This window comes from Bos indicus, chromosome 10 (assembly GCF_029378745.1).
Source record: "Bos indicus isolate NIAB-ARS_2022 breed Sahiwal x Tharparkar chromosome 10, NIAB-ARS_B.indTharparkar_mat_pri_1.0, whole genome shotgun sequence".
NCBI lineage: Eukaryota > Metazoa > Chordata > Mammalia > Artiodactyla > Bovidae > Bos > Bos indicus.
In genome coordinates, this window is record NC_091769.1 from 81,395,825 (window position 1) to 81,413,735 (window position 17,911).

The 17,911-nt window shown below is 46.0% G+C and overlaps 1 protein-coding gene across 6 annotated transcripts in view; it reads left to right on the top strand.

Moving 5' to 3' along the window:
- Window positions 1–2,118: 2,118 nt before the first annotated feature.
- Window positions 2,119–17,911, top strand: part of SMOC1 (SPARC related modular calcium binding 1) — a 152,741-nt gene continuing 136,948 nt past the window's right edge. For 3 of the 6 annotated variants that reach the window (XM_070797775.1, XM_070797776.1, XM_070797777.1), the window contains exon 1: window positions 2,119–2,151. In XM_070797775.1, the coding sequence (XP_070653876.1) occupies window positions 2,134–2,151 (18 nt within the window). In that variant the 5' untranslated portion in view covers window positions 2,119–2,133. Of the gene's footprint in view, window positions 2,152–8,775; window positions 9,132–15,107; window positions 15,515–17,911 lie in introns of those variants that run through there. The other 3 variants (XM_019969132.2, XM_019969134.2, XM_070797778.1) reach the window with 3 other exon arrangements.

A 17,911-nucleotide genomic window follows, 5' to 3' on the forward strand; every position in this document is an offset into this window, starting at 1 on the left:
TATAAAAGAAAACTGGGGACACCATCTTTGTGGTCTATGTTTAGCTTTCATTGGATACAGTTGGATATTCTGAATTTTTCATTTTCTACTTATATAGGCAACAAGAAAAAAATGATAGAGGAAGAGGTTTCAAATTATTACATAAGTCAGAAGACAAATGCAAAGAGGGAGTAGCATTCTAGAATATAAGCAAATGATGACAGTGAAGTTGGTTATGGAAGAGAAATCTTAGCCTATGAATCTTTAGATGATAATATCCGAGATGTTTTTCCTCAAACTCAACTGAATTTTCTCAAACTCAAAAACCTAGATGGTTTTTCTCAAACTTTTAAGGACAAAAAGGAAATGTGATATTTTCACCCAGTTATTGCTCAACAAGAAAGACTTAATTACCCAATATTTTATGACAAGAGGCTGAACTTTCCTATTTTGCAAAAAAGACATATGGTAATATTCATTTATCTTTTAGATTTTTGTGCACCAAAATTTACTTGGAATGGTTTGTAAACAGACAAATTTTGAAGGCAGATGTGCACACAAAGAGGAAATAGATGACGTAGAAATGAAAATATTAACTGGATTGAAGATTTTAAATTATGTTTATAAATCTACAGATAGAAATGTTTTGCAATTACAGAGCGAAGAAGATGGCCGTACTCTCTTCAACAAAATTATGAGCCACCAAAGCTTTCAAAAGTTCTGTCTTGATGGTGCAAATGTAAACAGAAGAACCATAAGGATTGATAAACTAGACCAATTAGAGATATATTTGAGTTCTGGAATCAGTATTCCAGGTGAATAAGTTCCAGGATCATGACATTTGATCAGTGGATGGTTTCATCAAAGTTTGTTGTCTGTTTCAAGTATGTTATGGTTTGGGGTTTATTTTTAATTTTTATTTTTTGGCTGTCCTTTGCATCACGTGGCATATTATTTCCCAGACCAGGGACTGAACCTGGCCTTTGGCAGTGAAAGGGCACAGAGCTAACCATTGGACCATTGGCGCTCCCCAAATTTGGGTTTATTATATTTATTTTTTATAATCTTTTAAAAATTTTATTTATTTATTTGAGTAGTTTAGTTTTGTCTCCACTGGGTCCTTCGTTGCTGCATGGGCTTTCTCTAGTGCAGCAAGTGGGAGCTACTCTTCATTGGGGTGCATAGGTCTCCATTGCAGTGGCTTCTTTTGTTGTGGAGCACAGGCTCTAGGGTTCATGGGCTTCAGTAGTTGCAGCTTGCGGGCTCTAGAGAGCAGGCTCAGTAGTTGTGGTGTCTGGATTTATTTGGTCCCGTGTGGGAGCTTGTGGGATCTTCCCGAACGAGTGATGTGGGATCTTCCTGGACCAGGGATCGAACCCGTGTCCCCTGCATTGGCAGGTGGATTCTTAATCACTAGACCACCAGGGAAGCCCTGGTGTTCAGTTTCTCAGTCGTCTTTTTGCAACCCTGTGGACTGCAGTACGCCAGGCTTTCCTGTCCTTCACCATCTTCCAGAGCTCGCTCAAACTCATGTCCATTGAGTCGGTGATACCATCCAACCATTTTGTCCTCTGTCATTCCCTTCTCCTCCTGCCTTCAATCTTGCCCAGCATCACGATCTTTTCCAATGCATTGGCTCTTCGCATCAGATGGCCAAAGTAGTGAAGCTTCAGCTTCAGCATCAGTCCTTCCAATGAATATTCAGGGTTTATTTCCTTTAGGATTGGTTTGATCTTGCTGTCCAAGGGACTCCCAAGTGTCTTCTCCAGCACTACAGTTTGAAGGCATCAGTTCTCCGACACTCAGCCTTTTTTTTATTGTCCAGCCCTCATATCCATACATGACTACTGGAAAAAACATAGCTTTGACTATACAAATGTTTGTAGGTAAAGTATTGTCTCTGCTTTTTAATATGCTATCTAGGTTTGTCATTGCTTTTCTTCCAAGGAGCAAGTGTCTTTTAATTTTATGGTTGCAGTCACAGTGATTTTGGAGCCCAAGAAAAGGTTATTACTCAAAGACTGTGGCTTCCATCTGGGCTCTTTCACTGATCACTTGCTCTCAGGAGAAGCCAGCTATCTTGTGAAGACCCATGTGGAGAAAAATGGAGGTATCCTGCCAACAACCAATGAAGACGGAGGCCTGCTAACAACCATGGGAGTGAACTTGGAGGTGGGTCCTTCAGCCTTAGATGACTGTAACCCTGGCTGCTAGGTCAACTGCAGTGAGAACCAGCTACATAATTGCTGGGGTCCAGTGTAAAGTGAAAATGGATGGTTCTGTTTTCAAAAATTTTTATAAATTTAAATTCAGCAATTGCAGAGTCTTAAGCTAAATGTGGGACTTTTCATGACTGCACAGCTTGCATGTCTATGACACTGGACCTGACTGTGACCTCAGAGACCCTGAGCCAGAACCACCCAGCTGAGCCCCTCCTAAACACCTGACCCATAGAAACTATGAGATAATCTTTGTTGCTTTAAACTGTTCAAACAAAGAGTACGTTGTTGCATAGCAATGAATAGCTTATGGAATAAATAGCTTATACACTATTCTTACTTTTGTAAATTGTTTGTAAAATGACTTAAAAATATAAAATGAATCCACCAGACCAGATTGTGAATGATGATAACTATTTTTCCTGGGATACTGAGAGTTAAAAGGATGAGTGATCCAGTTGATTGAAAATTTATTGCTATGTTTCTCCTGCCTCAGTGCCTTTGCACATGCTGTTTGCTATGCCCAGAATGCTCCCCTCCTCCAATCTTTGTACTGATTAAACCAGACATCCTTTAAATCTAAACTTAAACATCATATTTTAAGTGGACTCTCAAGACTGAGTTAGGTGCCCTTTTTAATAACTCCTCAAATACCCTGGAGAATCCCAGGGACGGCAGAGCCTGGTGGGCTGCCGTTTATGGGGTCGCACAGAATCGGACACGATGGAAGCAGCAGCAGCAGCAAATACCCTGTACATCTTTGCAGGTACTCTGGGCACTTGTGACTAGTGAGTTAATTACTGATAATTTGTTGTTTAGTGTCTGTCTTCCCACTAAAGTGTAAGGTCCTTGAGGTCAGTTGCCTTCTTTCTTTGTGCTTGCTGTATGACAGTGCCTAGTGCAGTGCCTGGCACATAGTAGGGATGCAACAAAATTTGATTGGTATGTCTCTGTGCTCATGAATCAGAAACAAACAGTGATGATCAGAAACAAACAAACAAACAGTCTCTGTGGTATCCTCTTGACAATGCTTTCTCTGGAGCACCCATGCATGGTGATTATGAGCCTATAGATGGGAAAGGCTCCTTGTCTAAGGGGATCCCACGTGAACCATACAGACCAATAAAGCTGGCAAATGAAAGATAAAGCAGGTAAGTGGGGAGAATTCATACACATGGAAATAGGAGTTAACTTTCAGTAATACACAAAAGAGTATGTGCAAATACAGCATGTGCTCTGACTCCTAGGACTGAGAGATTTAAGACGATGTGAAAACTTTATTTTTTATTTTTAAAAACTTTTTACTTTATATCAATGTATAGTTGATTCAGTTATACATACACATTTATCTATTCCTTTTTAAATTCTTTTCCCATTTAGGTTGTTATGTAATACTGAGCAGAATTCCCTGTGCTATAAAGTAGGCCTTTGTTGGTTATCAATTTTAAATATAGTAGTGTGTATATTTCATTCCCAAACTCCCTAACTATCCCTTCCCTCCACCCCCATCCTTCTCCTCTGGTAACTGTAATAAGTTTGTTCTCTAAGTCTATGAGTCTGTTCTGTTTCGTTAATAAATTCATTTGTATCATTTCTTTTTCAATTCTGCATGTAAGCGATGCCATAAAAAATTTGTCTTTCTCTGATTTATTTCACTATGACAACCTCTAGATCCAGAGGATGCCAAAACTTTTGGTGTGCCTTGGTAAGGTAATCTTTGTTGGTTAAGCCTCAGTTCTTCATCTGAACAATGGGACTAATAATACTGACCTCATATGCTCAGTCTGAGGGTATAAGATCATGTAGAAAAAGTGCTTAGCAAAAAATTCAGCTCTTGATGGACTGGGCTCAAGTTCTGATTCTGCTATTTGTTTCCGGCTGAGTTATGTAACCTCCCCAAGTTTCTACTTCTTCATTAGTAAAACAGGGAAAACGATGGTACCTACCTTGTGGAGTAAATGTGAGAGTATGTATTAAAGTCTTTGTGTTATTGCTCTCTTAGTCATTTTGAATCCAGGTCACAGAAAAGTAACCAGGTGAAAAGAGATTTCCCTGTAGGTGGATGCGGGAGGGAAAGAAACAGAAACAGAAGAATACAGGCGGTTGCCCAGAATATTTTCACAAAGATGGCATTCTTCCCAGTGGTCCTAATTGACTGCTCGTCTCGTCAGGGGGCTTCTTTCTTGCCACTCTGGCACTGTGTGGCTTGAGCCTCATCCAAGTATGTTCTCAGATCCTCCCACTTGAAGGTGCCTAAGAGAGGGAAATACCAGAAGTAAATTTTTGTGGCATCGAGAGTCTGGGTGTCTGGCCCTTAGGCCATTAATGTTTTGAGCATGAGGGAGCTAGATGTGCAGAGCTAGAGGAAAGCCACAGCTAAACATTCTGGACTACATTGCATTGTCCATGGTTCTTTCATTTGGCAACTCAAGATATGATAATGATGATGGCTTCTACTTCTATTTTTGTCCCAGGGTTTTCTCCTTCCTTGGTAACATAAACTCTGATTTTCAACTGGACACGTGTGGCCACCTTAAATTAATAACAAATTTTTTTAGCCTTATTTGTGGCTAAGTGTGGTCAGGTCACTAGGTTTTAACCGATGAGATATGGTGACTGTGACTTCTGGGAGTTATCTTTAAAGAGAGGGGCATGCTCTTCTTTCCCCCTTTTTCCTCCCTGTGGGCTGGAAGACAAATGTGATGCCTGGAGATTGAGCAGGCATCTTGGATTATGAGGGAGAAGTTGCTTGTTACAAATAGACAAGCTGACAAATAGACAAATAGAAGAAGCCTGGGTTAGAGAGAGCTACCCTAGACCTTGAAGGGAGTTTGTGTCCAAAAGAGATAATCTAAATTTTTGTCATTCTAAACTATTTTTGTCATGTATATATATTTTTCAGCTTTATTAAGGTATAAATGACAAGTAAAATTGTAAGATATGTAAAGTGTACAATGTAATATACACATTTTATGAAAGGATTCTGCCCATCGAGTTAATTAACACATCCATTACCTCACCTATTTACTTTTGTGTGTGTTATCAGTTGTCATGTATATTTAAAGTGTAAGGACTGACTGTGGTAAGATTACCTTCTGTGGGTCAATCTCACCTGCATAATGGAAATAATAATAACTATCTCAGCCCAATGCTAAGTTTTTCAGCAAGTCTGTCACAAATCTAGAAACAGAGCCCAGGATTCTTGATGTTCCAGGTTTCTGATCTCCGTCGTATATTTGAAAAGAGTCCTGAACCTTAGACACCACTCACCTTTCTCTGTTGGTAGTAGTATCACACGTGAAGCAAGTATAAATCAAGGTGTATTTATATTACAGAAGCACCTTTCTCCAAAGCAGCATTAAAGACCTACCTTTCTGAAACATTCCCTGCCATTAGGTTTTTAGTAGGTCTCTGCTCTCTGAGTCCCCAAAACACACTGCAGTCTTTATTCTTAAATATATTCTCCAGGTCTCTGTCTGCTGTGTCTTAGATTATAACCTTTCAGAGGGCAGGGTATGCATTCAAAGATCCTTTTTATAATGAGCATTGTGTTAGGCATAGAAAGAGATGCATCAAAGTGCTTGTTAAAATGAATAGAAAGAATCTATTCTGAATATGAGACAAGACTCCTGGCCTGTACAGAAACATATATTTGAAATGGGCGTTCCTAGTTGCTAATAAATATTTGAAGCTCTCAGACCTCAACATGGGATATAAAGTATTATTTTTCCTCACTGAAATATCCCCTTGCAAACAGAAGTCCCACAGGACAAGAAGCAAGGCTGAAACTGGACAGACCAGATGCCAGGAGAGCTAGATTTATTTTTGGACCGTAAGCTTGGCCTCCAGGGAAAGAAGGAACTTGTCAATTTCACTTTTGCTTGGATCAGACGATTGAGCCTGGCAGAGAGACGATGTTTGGGACTAGTAGTTCTCTGGAATTTCTAACCTTCTCTGGGCTTGGGAGGAGTTGGGAGAAGAAAATGCATCGTTTGAATGATAGCCATGGTTACAAAAGGCCTCCCATGCCAACCGGAGGGAAAGCAAAATTACTTTGCTGAGCAAAGTAACTGGAAAGCAGTTGCTCATATTTTAAACTAAGCTATATGGTTGAAATCCAGAATAATGTAGACTTTTGGACCAGCGACCACTTGGAAACAAGCTTTCTGGCTAGAGAGCAGCCTGTGGTGTTACAGATGGAAAGGACTATTGCAGTGTCTTTTCCCTCCGCACTTTGTGCTGCCAGATACTGGGGGGCCATCTCAAGCATATTCACTTACTCCAGTAGATTTCTCAATAATTCCAGCAACAGAAAGAAGTTGACCAGCTTGATGGGTGCATGTGGTAAGGTGGTAGAGTCAGGACAAACCTACCGCACTGCTGAGCCTGATGGTGACATTCTCATCCTGGGGAGCCCCTGATGGAGGGGCACTTAGGCAGGCACAGGGAAATTGATGTACGTGCTTCATGAGGCATGGGAGAAACGGACAAGTCCAGCTGGGCAAATTCCCAGGATGCCAGATCACAAGGGCTGTTTCCAGGAAAGGCTGACCCTTGCTGTTTCCACGCTTTTCACTGAAACTCAGTGAAGCTCAGAATCTCAGCTCCCTTGCAGGCCACTGAAAAAATTCCCAGGAAGCACACAGGAACTGTCGAACTCTGTGTGAATGGACATCGCAGTTATCAGATGATGGAGGCAGAATTAGACTCTGAAAACCTGTGCTTGAATGTTTGCTGTCGTTTACCAGCCAAACGAGGCCAGGCAAGTCCCAATCGCATGGGATATCTGCTTTACTTACCTGTAAAGCTGGATCTCTCTGTCGACTTCATAGGATCATTCAGAGGGTAAAATGAGATGAGGCATTTGTACTGCCCTCTTCAGGTGCCCGGTTGTGATATTCATAACACAGTCATTCTAAGGAACTTATATATTCCATCTCCTTCAATCCTGACAACTACTCATGAGGTGGGAACTATTTTTATTCCCATTTTACAGAAGGGAAAGCAGCACCTCAGATAAGCAAAGTGACTTGTACAAGGTTATACCACTAGGTGGCAGACCCAGGATTTGAACCCATGCCGACAGGCTCCAGAGAGCATTAACTATTTCCCGCTATTTCCCAGCAGAGGAAGACAGACAATTCTCTTAGAGCAGTTTCTCATTTTTGTTTGAAACCATCAGTACTTTATAATTGTTCTAACATCCAGTCAGGGCTTTTTGATCTGATGACACTGGGGAGAGTTGAAGCCTTTTAAGCAGAGAGTGACGATTCAGGTTTGAGTTTTAGAAGGGTGACTGGCTGCTGGGTAGAGGCTAGGTGGCAGGCAAGCCGGGTGGGCAAAACTGAATGCAGGAGTTGGGTGGGGAAGCTTGTTAACGCAACCCAGGAGAGAGGCTGTGAGGGAGCAGAGTTAACCTTTGTCAGGACCTCTTAAGCTCACAGGGAGAGGAGTTAAGCCCTGGCGCTGCTTCCAGCGTGGTTAAAGAACCCCTCGCCTTCAAGTGAGTGGTCCATACAAAAGAAAATAAACACTAAGGGTTGTGTTCCACTTATGAAGGTAAACCATGGTTCTCTTAGGTTGAATGCAGTGGACCTTCTCGCTCCTTTGAAGGGCTGGTGTGATGTGTCTGTGACCATTCCCAAGATGAACTCCTGGGGATTGTCCTGGGCAGAGCCTTCTAACATCCTACCGGCACTCAAGAGAGGTCTCCCTGCCTCCTCTGACCCATCTCTGGGGTCTCTTCATCCACAGATTCCCCCTCCTATCAGTGCTTTTTCCTCTTTCTTTCCCCGGTCAGGAGACCACGTCCCCTCTGACCTCTCCTGCCAGGGCTCCTGGGCCACAGAGAAACTGCCTGTTGGCCTTCTAGTTCAGGCAGGGAGCCAGGACACCTGGGTTCTAATCCTGTATCCACCACCGGACCATGGGTTGGCATCATCTCATACCCACAGGGGCCCTCCCCAGCAAGGAGATGCCCAGCAGGAGCTTCCTCTCTCTCCCTGACACTGCTCCCGGGCCGCTGCTGTAGAACTTAATGTGTTACTTTGTCTGCAAGCAGCGAATGCGCCCAAGTCCCACTCCTAACGCTGGTGACCTGGCGATTTCCCAGCTGTTCTTGGTGTTGGTGCAGCCGGGAAGCAGATTTGTCAGCCCCTCCTGTGCCCTTACCCTCATCTGAGAAAACGGGGCTAGGAGTGTTTTCCCTACCTATTTCATCCGGCTGATGTGACAACTCACTTACTGAAAACTAAACAAGCTTAAGGTGTGATCATTAGCGGGCGGGCATTCTAGTATGTTCAGGCTGCTGGAGCTCTCGGACACTTTTCTGGACCGAAGGGCCAAGATAAAGTTCCTCGTTATGCCGGTCTCTCCTAGATCCCACTCGGCCGAGCCACCGAGTGTCGCTCCTCGGTGGGGACGGTCGCGAGCCGCCCCTCTTTCCTCTCTCCCATTGGCTTTCACCTGCCCGAGGGGCGGCTGCCACGGGCCTCTCGGCCAGTCAGCCAGGGCCGCCGGGCTCCGCCCCGCCCCTCCCGGGGGTTTATAACGGGAATTCCCATGGCCCGGGCTCTGGCACCCAACCTGCTGCCGCCGCGGCCCAGCCGAGCGGAGAGCGCCGCGCGCAGAGCACACGCTAGCGCTCGGCTCCGCTCTCGGGGCGGTTCATGAGCGCGCGCTTCGGCTGCAGCCTCCGCGATCCCGCGCTGCCGCCGCCCGCAGTCGCCAGGGTCCCCCGGGGTGGGAAGGAAGGCAGGAAGGCCGGCGCGGCCGTGCGCTCCGTGAAGCCCGCCACCCCTGCCCGCAGCCCGCTGCCCGGACCGGCCTGGCACCATGCTGCCCGCGCGCTGCGCCCGCCTGCTCACGCCCCACTTGCTGCTGGCGTTAGTGCAGCTGTCCCCGGCTCACGACCACCGCACCACCGGCCCCAGGGTAAGTGTGCCCCCAGCCGCGCGCCCACCTGCGGAAGGAGACCTCAGGTCGCTGGCCTTCATCCCTTGGGGACCGGAGAGGGAGGTATTAGAACCTGTGCCCCCTCCACCCCCCACCTACTACCCCGTCGCCGGTGGGCTTCTTGGCGAAGTTGCTGAAATTAAAATTTCTCCCATTGTTCCCCCCCGCCCTACCCCTTCTTTCTTGCAGCACCGACTCTGCCTTCCCCCTCCTCCCCCTCTCCCCCTACTGTCACTGGTGAGTTCTCTTTCCCCATCTCTCCTCTCGGGGCATTTTGCTCCAAGACCCTTAGAGGTGCCTCCTGCATCCGAGGTGCCTCCTGGCTCTCCGCTCAAGCAGGGCTGCTCGGTGGGCTCACCCCGCGCGCGGTCCCAGAGCGCTGGCGTTCTTGGCAGGAGGCGTCGGCGGCGGCAGGGGCGGGGGGCGGTTGGGGGGAGAGCAGCTCTGCCTCCAGGGTTTTAGGTTACCGGAGAGCCACACAAGGACCTTGTGTTGTTGTTGTTTTAAAAAGCGATCGCTGCTCGTAAAACCCACAGCAGATAATTTTAATGCTCCCTCCTGCTGGGCACAGCCGCAGAGGAGGAGTGGAGATGGGGGGCTGTGGAGAGCTGGTGGAGAGGAACTGGCAGTGTTCGAGGAGCTCTTTCCTTGCGTTCCGCCCGGGAGGTTGCACTACTTGTTGAACCTTGGTCTGATTGGAGTTCCTGAACGATGTGAAACGTGCCAATTCTGCGCACAGGGCAGGCTGTCCAGGGCATTGTAAAACATCCGGAACCGACAACATTGTGTTCCTTTCTGGGCTAGATTCTTGCTCCCATATAACCCAGTTGTCTAATGAAGGATTCTACTACCTTAAAAAGTGTACTCTTAAACCACCCACTGGTTCATTTGACCAAACTTATCCAGAGGATGGGGCTTCCCAGGTGGTTCAGTGGTAACGACTCCGGCCTGCCAAGCAGGAGGCATGAGTTCTATCCCTGGGTTGGGAAGATCCCCTGGAGAGGGAAATGGCAACCCACTCCAGGATTCTTGCCTGGATAATTCCATGGACAGAGGAGCCTGGCGGGCTACGGTCCACGGAGTTACAAAAGAGTCAGACACGACTTAGTGACTAAACAACAAGGATGACTAGAGGATCTCTGGCCAAGAATTACCTTATGTCAGGGCAGTTGTCTGTAGAGATAGCTGCCTGCCTTCTCCAGGCAGCAGGGGAGTCCATGTGGAAGTAGCTAGTATCTTTGTGAAAAGATTGGCTCCTTAACCAGCTTGTGCTTTTCTGGATATCGTTTGGCCTAGCCCATTGCCACCTGTTCAGATTGCTTGTTCTTTCTTCCTAGCGCTCGCTCCGTGAGAATCATCTTTATATCTGTCGTGTGTGTGGGAAAAGCCTCGCAAAGCTTGACAAGCCTTAATGACTGCCCAGATGCTGGCTGATTACATCTGAGCCTGGCTATCACTGTGAGATCAGATTTGCAGCCACTTAGGAAAGAAAAGTGTTTGTCCCCATGTTGGGCCGGCCCTTGCTTTTATGACCAGATGTGCAACAGCAGCAGTTAAAGTGCGGCCGATTAGAGCCAGGGCGTGTCATAAATCCTCGACAGCAGGCATTCCCGAAGCTGGGGCAAGCCAGGGCTCCGGGAGTGACTTTTATGGATGCAGATGAGGATGCCTTTTAAATGAAGCTGCTTGGTTTGATATTAGGACTCGCAGCTTTTAAACTCCGAGGTCAGGAGAGCCACGGCGTTCCCTCCAATAATTAGGAACAGTCAAGACAGAGACGCAGACCAGAGCACCCGACTGAAAGCTGGATGCCCGCCCACATGAGAGGCCCGGAGACAAATGGTGGGGGGCTCGTTTGTTGCTGGGCGAGTCTAGGGTCTCAAGCCATATGGCTCTCCTTCCTTGCCTCCTGAAACTGGAGGAAGCAGCTCTTAGGGGAAAGCTAGGGACTTCAAGGGAAAACAGAGACATGGGTTAGTTTTCCCTCGGGCTTCTTTAGTTTATTAATTTGATAGAAATGGTGGAACACAAATAGGAAGTGTAAATAGGCCTCTGTGTGTTCCAGCCGAATTTTTTTCTCTCTCTTTCTCCTTTTCTCTGTCTCTCTGTCACACAGACACAAACACATACACACACACACATTTAGAAAGTACCAAGGGAAAGCTGCTGTGTTGACCTGGATGCATTTATAGACCCCAGTAAGAGCCCGCATTTATGAATTCTTGGGCCGGGCACTTTCCATGATCACTTATGTTTATAAGAGCAAGAAGGTGGGTCTTTTTAGTGTCATTTTGAAAGTGAGACTCAGGAGGGTAAAAGCCTTGCTTGGAACATGGTGCATGCGTAGCGGTGGGAGCCACGTCCCAGTATATATGGATGTGCACGTTGTGGGCTTGTGTGCTTTTCACACCACCAAGCAGCTGCAGGAAGTGTTCGTCCGACTAGCGGTGCCATTCCTGTGAAATGGGCATCAGGCGAGTCTGTCTGTAAGAAAGCACTATTAACAAGATTTTTTTGTGTCTGCATCGCTAAAGGGTGATGCCTTGAGTTTCAACCTATTCCAGAAGCCTGCAGTTCTCTTCTGTGGCTTCTTGGTGGCGTCAGAAATGCGGTCCTGGTTGTGGGCAGCAGTGTCATGAGAGGAGCAGAAACATCTGGCTGTTGCAGTGTTCCCTTGGGCATCCCTGGGTCTCTTCTGTTAATCTTTTGAGTGACAGAGGCTTAGGGATTGGCATCTTTTCCAGCTGGCTTTCTAGGAAACCCAGAGCATGCCCTTTCGGTTTAACTTTTCTGGCTCACTAATTGAGCTCCCTTGAGGCCTAGACTCCAATCCTTGCCCCCTTATTTGCTTCCTGCCTTCATAAAATGCCTGACATTTGTTTGACTCTGGCTCCCAGCAGCTATCAGGTATCAGATTGGAGGCTATTATATAGGAAGCACCTGATTTCTTGGTCTCTCGGCTCTGAGTGGCCACATGGCTACCTGGGATGCTGGTCAGGAGCTTTTTAATTATGGAGGAGGCAGCCATTTGTTTAATCCTGCACAATTTACTGAAAATGTTTCTGGGGAGGGTTAGATGGGGGAGGGGCTCTCTCAGGCCCATGGAGTCTGACGGCCAAGCCAAGCCACTGCCTGTCTTTGTCTAAACCTCCATCTGTTCTGCAGACTGGGAGCTGGGTGAAGGCAGGTTCGTGCCCAGCTTGTCCATGGGTGTATCCCCCAGAACTCAGCACAGGGCCTGGCACCTGTGGAATGAACAAACAAATGTAGATGATGCGTGCTTTAACATTTTATTTATTTATTTATGTCGGCCTCCCTGAGTGGCATGCCGAATCTTCGTTCCCCAATCAGGATTGGATCCTTGCCCCCTGTACTGGGAGCAGAGTCTTAAGCACTGGGCCACCAGGCAAGTCCCCAGATAATGCGTGTTTATCAGTGATTCACAGGTTCCATTTTCTTGATACAGGACTGGAGGCAGGGAATAGATTTTAAGAAGTTTGAGAAATAGAAGAAAAATTGGATTTCTTAATTTTTTTAGCTGTATTCTTTATCCTCTCTCCTCTCGAGAACTCCTCCTTTGAAACCTAGCTCTAGCATCACTCTCCAAGTTGGTTAGAATTGATCACTCTCTACCTTTGCACAGCTTCAATATCTGATTCACTTGTGTTCTTAACTTTGGCTAATTTTACAGTGAGCATCTTGAGATCAGACCCACATCTTCATCCTCTTAGCATTAACTTGCCCCTTTGGACTCCGTCCATTATCTTGTCTTGTTAAGTGAACAAGTTTACAACCTCTCGAGGGCAGAGTAAAGATGTTATTTGTCAGTGTGCTGGTCACACTGCAAAGTGTACTGTACATATTTATTGAAATGAATTTGACTGTACTGTGACATCCATGCTGTACTCCCTGCTCTCACTTAAATGAAATCGGTTACTTCACAATTTATTATTTTTTTCCATTTTAGGCTTTTGTTCCTAAAGTGTGTGGTGGTTATGGGAGGCGTGGGGGTGGAAAGACTGAGCAAGCAAAACTTGGATGGGGGAACAAGCTTTGGCTCCATGTAAACCCTTTTAAAAAAATCTTGCATTTGCCAAATGTGAAGCAGCTTGTAGATAGTTCCCTTCTCTTTGACTAACCTGTCTCAGTGTCTGGATGAGGGTGGGGCCTTGTGTCTGCAGAGATGCCCTTCTTATTATCTGTATTCAGAACAAGAGCCTTTTTCCCCCCCTTTTTTCCACGTGGTGGATTTAGCTGAGAGGCTACTCTGGTGTTAGGCCAAGAATCTGATTTAAACCTTTTGATGGAGCTGGCACAAATGAGGAAGACAGGAAGAGGAAGCAATCGTCTTAGAAACTCTAGGAAACCCAAGCAAATGGAAAGCACTTTGGTATTATGTCCTAAAGTTGAAGGTGCGCATTTTTTTTGGCCACCCCTCTTGTCTTGTGGGATTTTAGTTCCCCATCCAGGGACTGAACCCGAGCCCTTGGCAGTGAAAGCTTGGAGTCTTAACCATTGGGCTGTAAGTGAATGTCCCAAACGTCCACATTTCTTACGGCCTGGTGATTCCACTTCTAGGTGTATGCGCCCAAGAAAAACTCATGTCCAGAAGGAGACATATGCAACTGAGTTCACACTACCACGAACCTGGAAAGAGCCAAATAAGCCATCAGTTGGAAGGTGGAGAATTATAGTCAGTCAAAACAAATGATCAACAGTGACATGCAAAAATATGGATGCCTCTGAGTAATACGATATTAAGTAAAAGAAATACAATGAAAGATGCAATGTGACATCTTTTATAAATTTATAAACAGCTAAAGTCAAAGAAAAAACTTTTAGGAATACATAGAGCTGCAAGAAAACTATATGAAAAGAAAAACAAGGTATACAAGATCAGGGGAGGTTAGGGTGAGGCAGATATTGGATTGGCTGGGAAAATCATATTAGTGTAAGTTAGTATCAATACTTTACCTTTTCAGAGAAGGGAGGTGAGGTGAGTTTGAAGTTATTTGTCCATTGGCAAAGATCAAAATAGCTGGTGTATAAAAAATAAGTGTGGCTCCTGCATAGGCCAATATTGAGTGTGTCATGAACCAGGTTCAGTCCAGTTCAACCGCTCAGTCGTGTCCGACTCTTTGCGACCCCATGAACCGCAGCATGCTAGGCCTCCCTGTCCATCACCAACTCCCAGAGTTTACCCAAACTCATGTCCATTGAGTTGCTAATGCCATCCAACCATCTTATCCTCTGTCGTCCCCTTCTTCTCCTTCCCTCAATCTTTCCCAGCATCAGGGTCTTTTCAAATGAGTCAGCTCTTCGCATCAGGTGGCCAAATTATTGGAGTTTCAGCTACAACATCAGTCCTTCCAATGAACACCCAGGATTGATCTCCTTTAGGATGGACTGGTTGGATCTCCTTGCCGTTCAATGGACTCTCAAGAGTCTTCTCCAACACCACAGTTCAAAAGCATCAATTCTTCGGCACTCAGCTTTCTTTATAGTCCAACTCTCACATCCATACATGACCACTGGAAAAATCATAGCCAAAGATTATGATTAATTCAGTTCTTTGCACATGATATCAGATGAACACAAATTCCCTGAGTAGGGACTCCTTTCTTGTCTCCTTCTGCTCCCTCCTGTCATCCTTTCCAGATGTACATAGTTAGAAACTACCCGCAATACCATGTTGGGAGTGATTATTGGTTTTTGTTTGAATTCTTGTCTAGTTAGACCCTGAGCCGGCTGAGGCTCTGGCGTAAATACCTACATCTTCCTGGCCAATGGGCTCATTTGTAAAGCTGAGCCCTCTGTGGGCCATCGTGCACCTTCCTTGCTCAGGGGGATCGACCTTGTACATCTGAGTTCCCAGCCCTGCGGAGCGGAAAGGTTCACTAGCTGACGCTTGGGCCAGAAGCCTTACTTGCCTGTGGGGGTGGGGAAGGCATGTTTCTGGCTGATCCCTGCCTTCATTCCGGCCTCTTTCTTCAGTCCCCATGGCAGAGGCTGGGAAGGGGAGCATGGCCCCCACTTAGCAGGTACAGGGCACCCTTTCTCTCCTGACCACATCGAGTTCTATTGTTTAAGCGGCCAAGTTCTTGGCATCGCTGCTGCTGGTGGGGGGGTGATGTCAGTGTGGAGGCCCCCTCCTGCTGCATTTGTCACCGTGAAGCAGTTTGGGAGAGGACAAGGGTTGAGCTGCGGATGGGAAATCGATCAGAGCTGCTTGTGAGGCTGCCAAACAGGGTTAGTGTTGTCCAAACGTGCAGTGCGTGAACCCTGAGTCCCTGAGGGGGTAAGAGAACTGGATCTCCACCAACACTCCCAATAGCCTCATAAGGAGACCCCAAGCGACACAGGTCAGTAGAACAATTAGTTGGACTTCCTTTTGCACCTGATGTCATTCTAAACTCAATTGCTAGATCACGAATTAATCTTAACTTGGGCAGACATATTAGGTATGGAGCTCTGTGTACTTCGGCCGTCCCCTCTGTTGATTTCAGCCTCTTTCTTCTGGAGCTGGAGCTGGGTGGCCTCTACAAAGCCACTCAGAAAGTCTGGAGTCTCAGAAGAAACCCCGCCACCATCAGGGGGGACAGGGACAGAGTGAGGTTCTGCGAGATAATGTGTCAGGTGCTTTGAAACCTGACAGATACTCTATAAATGTCTGTGCCCCTTCCCATTAAAAACTATTTCTCACTGCAGCATTGATCTGGTTCTACTAGATAAAGGCCAAATGGTGTTTTTTTTTTTTTTTAAGTGTTGGCAGTGGAGAAAAACTGGACTTACTTTTCCAGAATGGTTCATTTTTAGGACTAGATAGCATCTATCAGACAGCACTGGGAGTTCAAAATATGGGGCATATTAATTATGTCTTTCGAGAAATTCTGCAAAGCCCCAAGGGAGAGGACACAACAGTAGTAATAAGTGAGATGGTGAGGCGGACAGTGTTATATACCTGAGCCCCCCTCCAGGTGCTCAGTGCCCCTGAGTGGCTCAGAAACAAGGACTCCAACGACTTCCCTTCGTCAGTGTTGCTGTGGAGCAGACCTTTTGGCCGGGATGAATATGTCCTATATCTGTCCTGTCCAGTATTAGACGCTTGGCTATTGAAGGGAGTTTTGTGTTGTTTGTTTGCTTCTTTGCTATTGAAGTGTTAAATGTGGTGCATAAAACTGTGGTGAAGTGGCTTTTTAACTTGATCGTAATGGATTTAAAATGTCAATAGCCACAGGTGGCTAGTGGCTATCGTATTGGATGGCATTAGGCCCTCTCCGAGGTACCCCAACTTATCTCTCACCGCATATCCCTGCCCCCACATGGGGATATACAGACTTTGGTTGCCCTGAGCTGAACTGTGTTTCCTGACCTCTCTTTCCCTCCTCATCTCTGTCCAAATCCCGCCCATCATTCGAAAGCCTCCACACAGTCCTCCCAGCCTCGCCCCAGGAGGGTTCTCTCGACCCCCTGTGCTTTGCTTACCCCCAGGGCAGTGTGTGTCCCCATCTGCCCTGGATTCCAGGCTGACCAGAGAGGGAGGGCAGTGGGGCACAACCTTCAGGGGTAGACACACCCAAGTTTGGGTCTGGCTGTGCCACCGTGAGCCTGGGCTGGTCATGTAACCTCTTGGGTCCTTGGTTCCCCAGTTTGTCTAGTGGAAGTCATAGCATCTACGTTTCAGGGTGGCGGGAGGATGAAGTGGGAAGTCTTAGCCTCCTATACCTCTTCCTACTCCTATACCTTTTCCTGTTGTAACAAATAGTACAAACCCAGAGGCTTAAGCAACACAAATTTTTTGGGGTCTGAAGCCTGACACAGGTCTCAGTGGGTTGAATAATCATCAGAGCTGAGTTCCCTTCTGGAAGCTCTAGGGGAGAATCCATTTTCTTACCTTTAGAAACTGCCTGCATTCCTTGGCTTGTAGCCCCTTTCCACCTTCAAAGACAGGTTAGGGCTTTTTCATGCTGCCGTCTCTCTGGTTCTGACTCCTCTGCTTCCCTCTTCCCCACTTAAAGACCCTTGTGATTGAAGACATCAGGCCCACCAGGAGGGCCCAAACCATTCTCCTTATTTTAAGGTTGGCTGATTAGCAACCTTAATTCCTCCTTGCCATATAACTTGGCAGTTATTAGCATGTATTAGTTATTAGTATGTATAGCATGGCAGTTAATAGCAGCATTAGGATTAGGACATAGGCATTATTCTGCTTTGGAGAAAGAAATGGCAACCCACTCCAGTATCCTTGCCTAGGAAATCCCATGGACAGAGTCTGAGCCTGGTGGGCTACAGTCCGGGTGCTTAAGAGTTGGACACGATTTAGCGACTGAACATTATTCTGCCTACCACATTCATTGAAGGTCTAATACAGTGCCTAGGTCATAGAGGATACTTGGTGAGTGGGGGCCATTATTGTGACCTACAGCTGTGAGTTTCTTTCCTTTTAGAATGGAAGTCTCTTAATGGTGTCATTGCTTAATTATCTTTATAGACTTCATTCTGTGCTTAGTATATAATTACTGAATAACAGAATTTTTGATAAATGTAGATTGTCTCTTTCCTTTTAAAGAAATATTACACAGTAGAAAGAAGTAAAATGTAAACCAAAATATGTAATCCCCTTTGTGCAAAAAAAAAAAGTTGATTTACGTTTAGAAAAATGAGGTGGGGTATATGTTATGCTGTTAATGGTGGTCATTATGGGGATATTCCATTTCTATGAGATGTGTCTTAGTAATTATTAAAATAATTTTGTTTAC